This window comes from Scyliorhinus torazame, chromosome 1 (assembly GCF_047496885.1).
Source record: "Scyliorhinus torazame isolate Kashiwa2021f chromosome 1, sScyTor2.1, whole genome shotgun sequence".
In the NCBI taxonomy this organism is placed as follows: Eukaryota; Metazoa; Chordata; class Chondrichthyes; order Carcharhiniformes; family Scyliorhinidae; genus Scyliorhinus; species Scyliorhinus torazame.
The window spans coordinates 67,380,419-67,393,209 of NC_092707.1; the positions used below are offsets into that span (position 1 = coordinate 67,380,419).

General features: G+C 51.1%; 1 protein-coding gene across 1 annotated transcript in view; it reads right to left on the minus strand.

The window, feature by feature from the left end:
• Positions 1-12,791, minus strand: part of ddx54 (DEAD (Asp-Glu-Ala-Asp) box polypeptide 54) — a 72,752-nt gene that overhangs the window by 20,444 nt on the left and 39,517 nt on the right. Inside the window, exon 15 of the mRNA XM_072496145.1 lies at positions 9,343-9,531. Within this exon, the coding sequence (XP_072352246.1) occupies positions 9,343-9,531 (189 nt within the window). The remainder of the gene's footprint in view (positions 1-9,342; positions 9,532-12,791) is intronic.

Below are 12,791 nucleotides of genomic sequence, written 5' to 3' on the forward strand. Positions count from 1 at the left end.
GTCGGCAAGGCCCCGGGGCTGGATGGCTACCCGGTGGAATTCTAGAAGAGGTTTTCTGAGATAATTGAGCCCACTGCTGGTGAGGACATTTAATGAGGCAAGAGAGAAGGGAGTCCTCCCCTAACAATGTCGCTGGCCTCGATTTCATTGAAGGATCCGGAGCAATGCGGGTCATACAGGCCAATTTCTCTACTGAATGTGGACGCCAAATTGCTGGCTAAGATGTTGGCCACAAGGATAGAGGATTGTGTCCCAGGGTGATGGGGGAAGACCAGACGGGATTTGTAAAGGGCAGGCAACTCACGGCCAATGTTCAAAGGCTTTTAAGTGTTATTATGATGCCCTCAGAAGGGGAAGAGACGGAAGTGGTGGTCGCGATGGATGCGGAGAAGGCTTTTGATCGGGTGGAGTGGGATTACCTGTGGGAGGTGCTGGGAAGGTTTGGATTTGGCGAGGGCTTCATTGACTGGGTGTGGTTGTTCTATCAGGCACCAGTAGCGAGTGTGCATACGAACTGGTTGAGGTCGGGGTATTTTAAACTACATCGAGGGACGAGACAAGGGTGTCCCCTCTCCCCGCTACTTTTTGCTCTGGCCATAGAGCCACTGGCCATGGCGTTAAGAGCCTCTAGGAACTGGAAAGAGTTGGTTCGGGGGGTGGGGGGTGGAGCATCTTGTCTCGCTCTACACAGATGACCTGCTCTTGTATATTGCATACCCGTTGGCTGGGATGGGGGAAGTTATGCAGATCCTAGGGGCATTTTGTAATTTTTCAGGGTATAAATGGAACATGGGGAAAAGCGAGATGTTCATGATACAGGCGAGACGGCAGGAGAAGAGACTGGGAGAGCTGCCGTTTAGAATGGTAGGAAGGAGCTTCCGATATCTGGGATTCCAGGTGGCTCGGGAATGGGAGGCACTGCCTAAGTTAAGCTTATCCCGGCTCGTAGAACAAACGAAAGAGGACTTGTAAGAGATGGGACATGCTCCCGCTATCACTGACGGGGAGAGTACAGACTGTGAAAATGACGGTTCTCCCCAGATTTCTGTTTGTCTTTCAGTGCCTCCCCATCTTCATCCTGAGGGCCTTTTTAAAACGGGTAAATAAGGTTATTTAGGGCTGTGTGTGTGCGGGTAAAACCCCGTAAGTGAGGAAAGTGTTGCTGGAGTGCAGTTGGAGGGGGGCGGGGTGGCGCTGCCGAACTTTTGTAAACACTACTGGGCGGCTAATAAGAACATAAGAACTTTAGAACTAGGAGCAAGAGTAGGCCATATGGCCCCTCGAGCCTGCTCTGTCATTCAATGAGATCATGGCTGATCTTTTGTGGACTCAGCTCCACTTTCCGGCCCGAACACCATAACACTTAATCCCTTTATTCTTCAAAAAACTATCTATCTTTATCTTAAAAGCATTTAATGAAGGAGCCTCTGCTGCTTCACTGGGCAAGGAATTCCATAGATTCACAACCCTTTGAGTGAAGAAGTTCCTCCTAAACTCAGTCCTAAATCGGCTTCCCCTTATTTTGAGGCTATGCCCCCTAGTTCTGCTTTCACCCGCCAGTGGAAACAACCTGCCCGCATCTATCCTATCTATTCCCTTCATAATTTTATATGTTTCTATAAGATCCCCGCTCATCCTTCTAAATTCCAACGAGTACAGTCCCAGTCTACTCAACCTCTCCTCGTAATCCAACCCCTTCAACTCTGGGATTAACCTAGTGAATCTCCTCTGCACACCCTCCAGCACCAGTACGTCCTTTCTCTGGTAAGGAGCCCAAAATTGAACACAATACTCCAGGTGTGGCCTCACTAACACCTTATACAATTGCAGCATAACCTCCCTAGTCTTAAACTCCATCCCTCTAGCAATGAAGGACAAAATTCCATTTGCCTTCTTAATCAGCTGTTGCACCGTAAACCAACTTTTTGCGACTCATGCACTAGCACACCCAGGTCTCTCTGCACAGCAGCATGTTTTAATATTTTATCATTTAAATAATACTCCCTTTTGCTGTTATTCCTACCAAAATGGATAACCTCACATTTGTCAACATTGTATTCCATCTGCCAGACCCTAGCCCATTCACTTAACCTATCCAAATCCCTCTGCAGACTTCCGGTATCCTCTGCACTTTTTGCTTTACCACTCATCTTGGTGTCGTCTGCAAACTTGGACACATTGCCCTTGGTCCCCAACTCCAAATCATCTATGTAAATTGTGAACAATTGTGGGCCCAACACTGATCCCTGAGGGACATCACTAGCTACTGATTGCCAACCAGAGAAACACCCATTAATCCCCACTTTTTGCTTTCTATTAATTAACCAATCCTCTATCCATGCCACTACTTTCCCCTTAATGCCATGCATCTTTATCTTATGCAGCAACCTTTTGTGTGGCACCTTGTCAAAGGCTTTCTGGAAATCCAGATATACCACATCCATTGGCTCCTCGTTATCTACCGCTCTGGTAATGTCCTCAAAAAATTCCACTAAATTAGTTAGGCACGACCTGCCCTTCATGAACCCATGCTGCATCTGCCCAATGGGACAATTTCCATCCAGATGCCTCGCTAGTTCTTCCTTGATGATAGATTCCAGCATCTTCCCTACTACCGAAGTTAAGCTCACTGGCCTATAATTACCCGCTTTCTGCCTACCTCCTTTTTTAAACAGTGATGTCACGTTTGCTAATTTCCAATCTGCCGGGACCACCCCAGAGTCTAGTGAATTTTGGTAAATTATCACTAGTGCATTTGCAATTTCCCTAGCCATATCTTTTAGCACTCTGGGATGCATTCCATCAGGGCCAGGAGACTTGTCTACCTTTAGTCCCATTAGCTTGCCCATCATTACCTCCTTAGTGATAACAACCATCTCAAGGTCCTCACCTGTCAGTGCCTCATTTCTATCAGTCACTGGCATGTTATTTGTGACTTCCACTGTGAAGACCGACCCAAAAAACCTGTTCAGTTCCTCAGCCATTTCCTCATCTTCCATTATTAAAGCTCCCTTCTCATCCTCTAAAGGACCAATATTTACCTTAGCCACTCTCCCTTATTTCCTTAAGATATCCACAGTCGATTTTCCCTCTTTCTACCGTCCTTCCTATTTGTTGGTATAAACCTTTGCTGAGCACGGTGAAAAATCGCTTGGAAGGTTCTCCACTGTTCCTCAACTGTTTCACCATTAAGTTGATGGGCTTGTCTGCCCTAGTTTGGTTGGTGGTTTTGTTGTTTGTTTTCCAGGTGTTCAGTACTAGGGGGCGGGAAACGCCCGGGACGGGTTGTCCAGCGCACGGGGAGGTCCCAGATGGCGCTTGCCCCTCTATCCTGCAGGGAAGGGGCAGTAGGATGGCCCTAAGGAGGCAACAAGTTAAGGGTTGGTATATAGAGGCAGGAGCGGCCGGGGTCAGCATGGGTGAGTTGACTCACGGAAGCAGAATGGGGGGGGGGGGGGGGGGAAGGACTGCTGCTTTGCTCACTGAAGGGGAGCCAGGTGAGGGGTATGGATGGAGAGGTGGGCGGGGGGGGGGGGGGGGAAAGAGAGAGGGGAGAGCTGGAGGAGGCAGTGGGGGCACACGGCTGGCCGAAAAAGGGAGATGGCTGGTCGGCGGGATGGGGGCGATCAATCCCCCGACCAGGCGGATCAGGTGGAATGTGAGGGGCCTGAATGGGCCGGTCAAGCGGTCCCGCGTGTTCTCGCATTTGAAGGCGGACGCGGCCATCTTGCAAGAGATGCACTTAAGGCTCGCTGGGCAGACGAGGCTGAGGAAAAGATGGGTGGGACAGGTGTTTCACTCGGGGTTAGACTCCAAGAGCAGAAGAGTGGCCATTTTGGTCAGTAAACGAGTGGCATTTGAGGCGGGGAGCATCGTGGCGGACAAGGGGGGGCAGGTATGATGAGTGGCAAGCTGCAGGGGGCCCGGGTGTGTTAGTGAATGTATATGCCCCGAACTGGGAAGATGCGGACTTCATGAGGCGCGTGTTGGGTAGGATCCCGGACTTGTGGAGATACGTCACCTGATAATTGGGGGGGGGGGACTTTAATACAGTCTTGGATCCGAGCTTGGATCGTTCCAAGTCCATGTCGGGAAAGAGGCCGGCGGCATCTTGTGGGAGTTCATGGGCCAGATGGGGGGGGGGGAAATGGACCCCTGGAGGTTTGCGCGGCCAAGGACGAAGGAGTTTTCCTTTTTCTCCCATGTCCATAAAGTCTATTCGCGAATAGACTTCTTTGTGCTGAGTAGGGCGTTAATCCCGAGGGTGGAGGGGGTCGAATACGCAGCCATTGCGGTCTCGGACCATGTCCCGCACTGGGTGGACCTGTGACTGGGGGCGGAACGGGGTCTGTGCCCTCTCTGGGGAATGGATGTGGGGTTGCTGCCGGACAAAGAGGTGTGCGGGCGGATACGGAGGAGTATTGAGAATTATGTGGGAGTGAACGACACAGGAGAGGTGATGGTGGCAGTTGTTTGGGAGGCTCTGAAGGTGGTTGTTAAGGGAGGGTTAATCTCCATTAGGTCCAATAGAGAGGAGAGGGCGGAGAGGGAGACTGGTGGGAGAGATACTCAGGGTAGACAGGAGGTACGCGGAGGCCCCAGAGAGGGGTGCTGTTGAACGAGCGCCGGATATTACAGGCGGAGTTTGACTTGCTGACCACGGGGAAGGCGGAGGCGCAGCTGAGGAAAGCGAAGGGGGAAGTTTATGAGTATGGGGAGAAGGCGAGCAGGATGCTGGCGCACCAGCAGCGCAGGAGGGAGGCGGCCAGAGAGATTGGGGGAGTGCGGGATAGGGAAGGCAACATGGTGCTGAGCCCAGAGAGGGTTAATGAAGTCTTCAGGGAGTTCTACAGGAAGTTATACGAGTCGGAGGGGGGAGGGATGAGACAGTTCATGGACCGGTTGAGGTTCCCAAGGGTGGAAGCAAAGCAGGTGGAGGGACTGGGGGCCCCGATTGAGTTGGAGGAGGTAGTCAGGGGGCTGGCAGGCATGTAGACGGGCAAGGCCCCGGGCCTGGACGGCTTCCCCACAGAATTTTATGATAAGTTCTCGGAGCTGCTGAGCCCGCTCCTGCTGAGAACCTTCAATGACGCAAAGGAGAAAGGGACCCTCCCTCCGACAATGTCGCAGGCATTGATCTCGCACATCCTGAAGAAGAAGGAGAAAGATCCGCTTCAGTGTGGGTCCTACAGGCCGATATCGCTCCTGAACGTAGATGCCAAGCTGTTGGCAAGAATTCTGGCCACCAGAATAGAGGACTGTGTCCCGGGAGTGACTGGGGAGGACCAGACGGGTTTTGTTAAGGGCAGGCAGCTGAACACGAACGTGAGGAGGCTCCTGAAGATCATCACGGGGGGGGGGGGGAAAGAGAGACTTGCTCCGGGTAGGATGCATGGGGGGTACTAACGCTGGTATAGGGCAGGTATTAGGAGGATGGGGACCGGTTTATAGACGGGGCTTTCCCCAGCATGCAGGCGCTGCAGATTCGATTCGGCCTGCGCCCAGAGAATGCGTTCATGTACCTTCAGGTTCGGGACTTCCTTAGAAAACAGGTGGGGACATTCCCGCTGCTGCCCCCACATAGGATCCAGGATAAGGTGGTGTCTGACGTCTGGGTAGGGGAGGGCAAGGTGTCGGACATATATCAGCAGCTGCAGGAGGTAGAGGAAGCCTCAGTGGGGGAGTTGAAGGATAAGTGGGAGGAGGAGCTGGGTGAGGAGCTGGATGAGGGCCAGTGGGCCGATGCCCTGGGCAGGGTGAACGCCTCATCATGTGCCAGGCTCGGCTTAATCCAGTTTAAGGTGGTGCATCGGGCGCATGTAACGGCGGCAAGAATGAGTAGGTTTTTTGGGGTGGAGGACAGGTGCCCGAGGAGTCCGGCGAATCATGCCCATATGTTTTGAGCCTGCCCGGCGCTTAAAGGATTCTGGCAGCGGTTTGCAAGGGTGATGTCTAGGGTTTTGGACGCTCGGGTGAGGGCGAGTCCAACGGTAGCGATATTTGGGGTGGCGGAGGATCCAGGAGTGCAGGAAGCGAAAGAGGCAGAGGTACTGGCCTTTGCCTCCCTGGTAGCTCGGAGACGGATTTTGTTAACGTGGAGGGACTCGAAACCCCCGAGCGTGGAGACCTGGGTTAGCGATATGGTGGGGTTCCTCAGCCTGGAGCGGATAAAGTTCGCCTTGAGAGGGTCCTTGATGGGGTTCTTCTGTTTTGTAATTCGTTTTATTGTAAGCTTTGGGCTATGCTTATTGTTATTTTTTATTACCATCTGTATTTATATTTTTGTTATGTAAAAACGCTGATTGGAAAAACTTTGATAAAATATTTATTTTAAAAAAACTGATTCACCATAAAGTCTTTGCTCCCAGTCTACCTTAGCTAGCTCTTCTCTCATCCGATTGTAATCTCCTTTGTTTAAGCATAAAACACGAGTGTTTGATTTTACCTTCTCACCCTCTATCTGTATTTTAAATTCCACCATATTATGATCGCTCCTTCCGAGAGGATCCTGAACTATGAGATCATTAATCAATCCTGTCTCATTACACGGGCCCAGATCTAGGACCACTTGTTCCCTCGTAGGTTCTATTACATACTGTTCTAGGAAACTATCGCGGATACATTCTATAAACGCCTCCTCAAGGCTGCCTTGACCGACCTGGTTAAACCAATCGACATGTAGATTAAAATCCCCCATGATGTACCATTTCCACATGCATCAGTTATTTCTTTGTTTATTGCCTGCCCCACCATAATGATACTATTTGGTGGCCTATAGACTACTCCTATCAGTGACTTTTTCGCCTTACTATTCCTGATTTCCACCCAAATGGATTCAACCTTATCCTCCATAGCACCAATATCATCCCTTACTATTGCCCGGATGTCATCCTTAAATAACAGAGCTACACCACCTCCCTTACCATCCACTCTGTCCTTCCAAATAGCTTGATACCCGTGGATATTTAACTCCCAGTCGTGACCATCCTTTAACCATGTTTCAGTAATGGCCACTAAATCATAGACATAATATAGCCATGATTAGGAAGTGGGTATAGTGTGGGCTGTGTGGGAGTGAATGGAGGCAGCGTCATGTAAAGACACAAGTTTGGGAGCACTGATAACAGCACCTCTTCCGTTCTCGCTGGCCCGATACGCCACAAGTCCAGTGGTGGTGGCGGCTCTGAGAATCCGGGGTCAGTGGAGGAGATATGAGAGTGGAGGGAGCATCGGTTTGGACACCAATTTATAATAACCATTGGTTTGTACCGGGTAGACTGCATGGTGGGTTCCGGAGATGGCAAAGGGCAGGAATTAGGAGGATGGGGGATCTATTTATGGACGGGGGTTTCCCCAGCTTGAAAGCCTTGGGAGGATAAATTTGAATTGCCAGCAGGGAATGGGTTTAGATATCTGCAAGTACGAGACTTCTTGAGAAGGCAGGTTCCGGCCTTCCCACTGCTGCTGCCATGGGGGATACAGGACAAAGTGGTCTCCAGTACATGGGTGGGAGAGGGGAAGGTATCAGATATCTACCAGAAACTTTTGGAATCGGAGGAAACTCCGGTGGAGGAGCTCAAGGGCAAGTGGGAAGATGAGCTCGGGGGAGAGATCGAGGCGAGTCTGTGGGCGGATGCCCTAAGTAGTTAATACATCCTCATCATGTGCCAGGCTTAGCCTGATACAGTTCAAGGTAGTCCACCGGGCACACATGACGGAGGCTCGGATGAGCAAGTTTTTCGGGGTAGAGGACAGGTGTGGGAGGTGCACGGGAAGCCCGGCAAATCATGTCCACCTGTTTTGGGAATGCCCGAAGCTTCGAGGGTTTGGGCAGGTTTTCACTAAGGCGATGTCCACGGTACTCAAAACTCGGGTGGTACCGAGTCCAGAGGTGGCGATCTTTGGAGCGTCGGAAGAGCTGGGAGTCCAGGGGGCAAAAGAGGCTGAGGTCTTGGCCTTTGCCTTCCTGGTAGCCCGGAGACGGATCTTATTAATGTGGAGGGACTCAAAGCCCCCGAGTGCAGAGACCTGGGTTAATGACATGGCTGGGTTTCTCAGTCTTGAGAAAATAAATTTTGCCATAAGAGGGTCAATGTTAGGGTTCACCTGGAGGTGGCAGCTTTCGTCGACTTTCTCGGGGAAAATTAAAATGTCAGCAGAAGCAGAATTCCAAAGTGGGGGGGGGGGGGGGGGGGGGCAGACTGTTTTATAGTTGGGGTTTGTGAAGATTGTGATGGGGGTACCATGTTTATGTTATTGTTATTATCATAAAAATTGCAATTACCCTAATGAAAATATATATTTTTTAAACAATGTAGAATGAGATATTAGAGGGGGGTGGATTTACAGGTCACTCTCCAAACAGAAAGATGATGCATTAAATAACGCATAGCATCTTGGATAAAACTGCTGACACTGTTTTGAACTGTGGATGTATCCATAACCTTAAGTATCCATATACTTAGGACGGCACGTGGCACAGTGGTTAGCATTGCTGCCTACGGCGCGAGGACCCGGGTTCGAATCCCGGCCCTGGGTCATTGTCCGTATGGAGTTTGCACATTCTCCCCGTGTCTGCGTGGGTTTCACCCCCACAACCCAAAGATATGCTGGGCAGGTGGATTGACCACGTTAAATTGCCCCTTAATTGGAAAAAAAATAATTGGGTACTCTAAATTTAAAAAAAAAAATCCATATACTTAAAATTCTCTTTCGGATATACAGATTCCAAGTAGAAAAAATAGGGCCTTCTACGTTTCTAAAACAGTTTGGTAAAGTGGGTTTGAATTTTTCACATTAAATGCAAAAATGCATTCTTAGTCCTTCCAGCTAAACTTCGTCCATAACTAAAGTAATAATTAGTTGACTCCTCCTATGTCCAGAAATCATTAGCTAACTCCTCCCTGTCGATCTACGCCCAGGAAATGTGGCTTAGATGGGCAAATGTTATGTGACATGGTGTAGCACCAAGCCAAACAAATCAAGGTGGTCCCAGGTTCAAAATGTGGTCTGTCTTGAGTTAGCTGCTCTAACCAGAGTAGCAATTGGAAAATAATTAACTGCAACATCCAAAAGTAAAGTGGACTTTTTCTTACCGCAATCATCACCAATACCCACTGTTAAAGCATATCAAACGAGGGCAGAAATCAAGCTAGGCAATGATAGAAAAGAAAGAAAAGAAAAATTGCTTATTGTCACAAGTAGGCTTCAAATGAAGTTACTGTGAAAAGCCCCTAGTCGCCACATTCCGGCGCCTGTTCGGGGAGGCTGGTACGGGATAGTCCCCATTTTCAATAACCATATAACCGTTCATCCTGAAATTATCAAAAAAAACTATTTAACCTCAATGTTATCTTCATCAGATTCTTGATCAGAAGGGAGCATTGGGCTTGGCATGTTCATGGAGGCAGCTGCTCGCTTTTCTTCTTTCAACCGTTGAAACTTGTTTATAACCAATTTCTGCTTATTTCGTGTCACTCTCATAATCTCACTTGCAATGGTTTTACTTGTCGAATTGACTTCAAAAATGGTCTGTATAATTGAGAATGAAACTATAATTCTTGGTTTAAAAGCACTTTTTTTTTAAAACAAGGTATTTTACTCCAAATACATGTAACAACAGCAAAACACAAAATAGTCAATTAAATCACAGTCCAGTTTGTACAATCTTTCCCCTTTTATCCCCTCCCCACCACAACGAACTCCTCAAATAGCATCAGGGAGAATTCAGAAAGTTCAAATTAGCTAACAGCACGGGCGAAATTCTCCCCCAACGGCGGGATGTACCCACTGGCGCCAAAGACGGCGCCAATCAGACGAGCATCGCGCCGGCCCAAAGGTGCGGAATGCTCCGCATCTTAGGCGGCCTAGCCCCAACATTGAGGGGCTAGGCCGACGCCGGAGGGATTTCCGCCCCGCCAGCTGGCGGAAATGGCGTTTGTTGCCCCGCCAGCTGGCGCGGAAATGCGGCGCATGCGCGGGAGCGTCAGCTGTCAGTTTCCCGGCGCATGCACGGGAGCGTCAGCGGCCGCTGTCAGTTTCCCGCGCATGCGCAGTGGGGAGAGTCTCTTCCGCCTCCGCCATGGCGGAGGCGGAAGGGAAAGTGTGCCCCCATGGCACAGGCCCGCCCGCGGATCGGTGGGCCCCGATCGCGGGCCAGGCCACCGTGGGGGCACCCCCCGGGGTCAGATCGCCCTGCGCCCCCCCCCCCTCCCCCCCAGGACCCCGGAGCCCGCCCACGCCGCCTGGTCAATACCAGGTTTGATTTACGTCGGCGGGACAGGTAATTCCTGGGCGGGACTTCAGCCCATCCGGGCCGGAGAATCCAGCGGGGGGTCCCGCCAACCGGCGCGGCCCAATTCCCGCCCCCACCCAATCTCCGGTACCGGAGACTTCGGTGGGGGCGGGATACACGGCGGCCAACGGCCATTCTCCGACCCCGCGGGGGGTCGGAGAATGACGCCCCACGTCTTTCAGGACTTGTGGGAGGAAACCGGAGCACCCGGAGGAAAGCCACGCAAACACAGGAAGAATGTGCAACTCATCCGGGAACAACAGTTTCTTCAACAGTGCGTACTCCGGAAGCTTGGGGAATGTCCTCGACACTTTCCGTGCAAAGTCACGCACCTGCACATACCTAAACTCACTGCCCTTCGGCAGCTCAAACCTCTCCCACAGCTTGTCCAGTCCTGCAACCTCCTTTCCAAGAACAAGTCCCTGGCTCCCGCCATTTCCCATACATCCCATCCATTTCCCCTGGTCTGGACCTGTGGTTCCCACCCAGTGGAGTTAGCACCAACATTTTGTCAAACTTAAAAATGCCTCCTCAACGGGCTCCACACCCGAACTGTCGATTGCACTACCAGGTTCCCCATATACTTTCCTGGAGCTAACGGCAGCGGCGCCGCCACCATGGACCCAGGCTGAAACCCTTACAGGACTCCGCTTCCATCCTAACCCACTCCACGCTCTCCACCCCCTGCCCCTCATCTTCTCCACATTCACTGTCAAATAACAATACAGCAGGTTCGGGCGCCAAACTCCCTTTCTGTCTCTGCCTCTACAACAGAGCCTTTGTTACCCTTCCCGCCCACATAAACTGCGAGATCAATGCCTCCACCCTCCGGAAGAAGGCCTTGGGGAGAAAGATTGGGAGGGTCTGAAAGACAAACAGGAACATTGACAGTATATTTATCTACACCAATAGCACCCTCCCTGCCAGCGTCAAGTGCAAAATGTCCCACCGCTTAAAATCCCCATTAACCTCCTCCACTAACGCTGCCAAATTCCACCTGTGCATCGTGGCCAACTCACACATCACCAGGATCCCCAAATACCTAAACCTCTCTCTAGCTATCTTAAACATAGCCCCCAAATTGGCCTCCCACCTGCCACATTCACGGGAAACACCTTGCTCGTCCCAACATTCAACTTGTATCCGAAAAAGGCCCCTAAACCTTCCTAACCGTCCCATGATCCTGCCCATACTTTCCAGCGTGACCGACACAAAAAACAGGTCGTCTGTGTACAAAGACCCCTGGTGCTCCTTAAACCCCCACCCCCTCATAATCCCTCGCCATGCAACAGATCCCCTAAGGGCCATCGGCAAAGGTTCAATCACCAATGTGAATAACAGCAGCAACAGCGGGCACCCCTGCCTTGTCACGCTGTGCATTCCAAAACCTGATAAACTCATCTCGTTCATGCGCGTGCTTGCCTCTGGGGACACATACAACAGACGCACCCACGTCACAAACCTTGGCCCAAACCTTTCCAGAAGCTCAAACAAGTTCCTCCACTCCACACGAACAAAGGCCTTCTCCACATCCATTGAAACAATAACCCCCGACGCCTGCCCCCGTGATGGGAGTCATAACTACATTTAACAGCCTCCTCGTATTACTAGAGAGCTGCTTACCCTTGACAAAACTCGTCAGACACCACCCCTGACACACACCCCTCCACCCTCCCCGCCAGCACTTTGCCAATACTTTCACATATATATTTAACAACGAGATAGGCCTGTACAACCCACACTCTAGCGGATCCGTCCCCTTCTTTAGAATCAGTGTAATCGATTCCTGTGTCAATGTCTCTGGCAACTCCCCCCTCTCACTAAATATCCCCAACAAATGGCGTGCGAACATTGTCGCAAACATCTTGTAAAATTCCACCGGAAAGCCGTCCAACCCTGGGGCCTTCCCCACTTGCATTCCCCCGATACTGTCTATCACTTCCCTCAGCCCCAGAGGCTCCTCCAACGCTTGCCTCTTCACTTCCTCTCTGGGAACTCCAACTCATCCAAAATCTGTCCCATACCCCCCTCCACTCCACCCGGTCCGGCCTTGTACACCTTCTCGTAATACCCCCTGAACACCTCGGTGATCCTCCCCAGCTCTGACACCACCTCCCCAGTCTCTGCCCGCACCTGTAGAATTTCCTTAGACGCCGCCTGCGCCGCAGCTGGTGGGCTATGCAGCTCGCCTTTTCTCCTCTATGCCCCCCTCGCCCTCTGTAGCTGCCCCACCACTTTGCCAGTCATCAACCTATCAAACTGTCCCTGCAACCTCTTCTTCTCCTCCAACAACTCCTTGCTACCCAGTGAGCCATGAATTACATAATCTCCCCTCGAACCACCGCCTTCAAAGCCTCCCTGAACGTGGCCACCGTCACTTCCCCATTCCGATTAAGCTCCACAATTTCCAATCATGAATCTCACTGCTCCACAAAACGCCTTATCCTCCAAGAGACCAGAGTCTAACCTCCACCCGGCCTCTTCACCTGCCCAGATT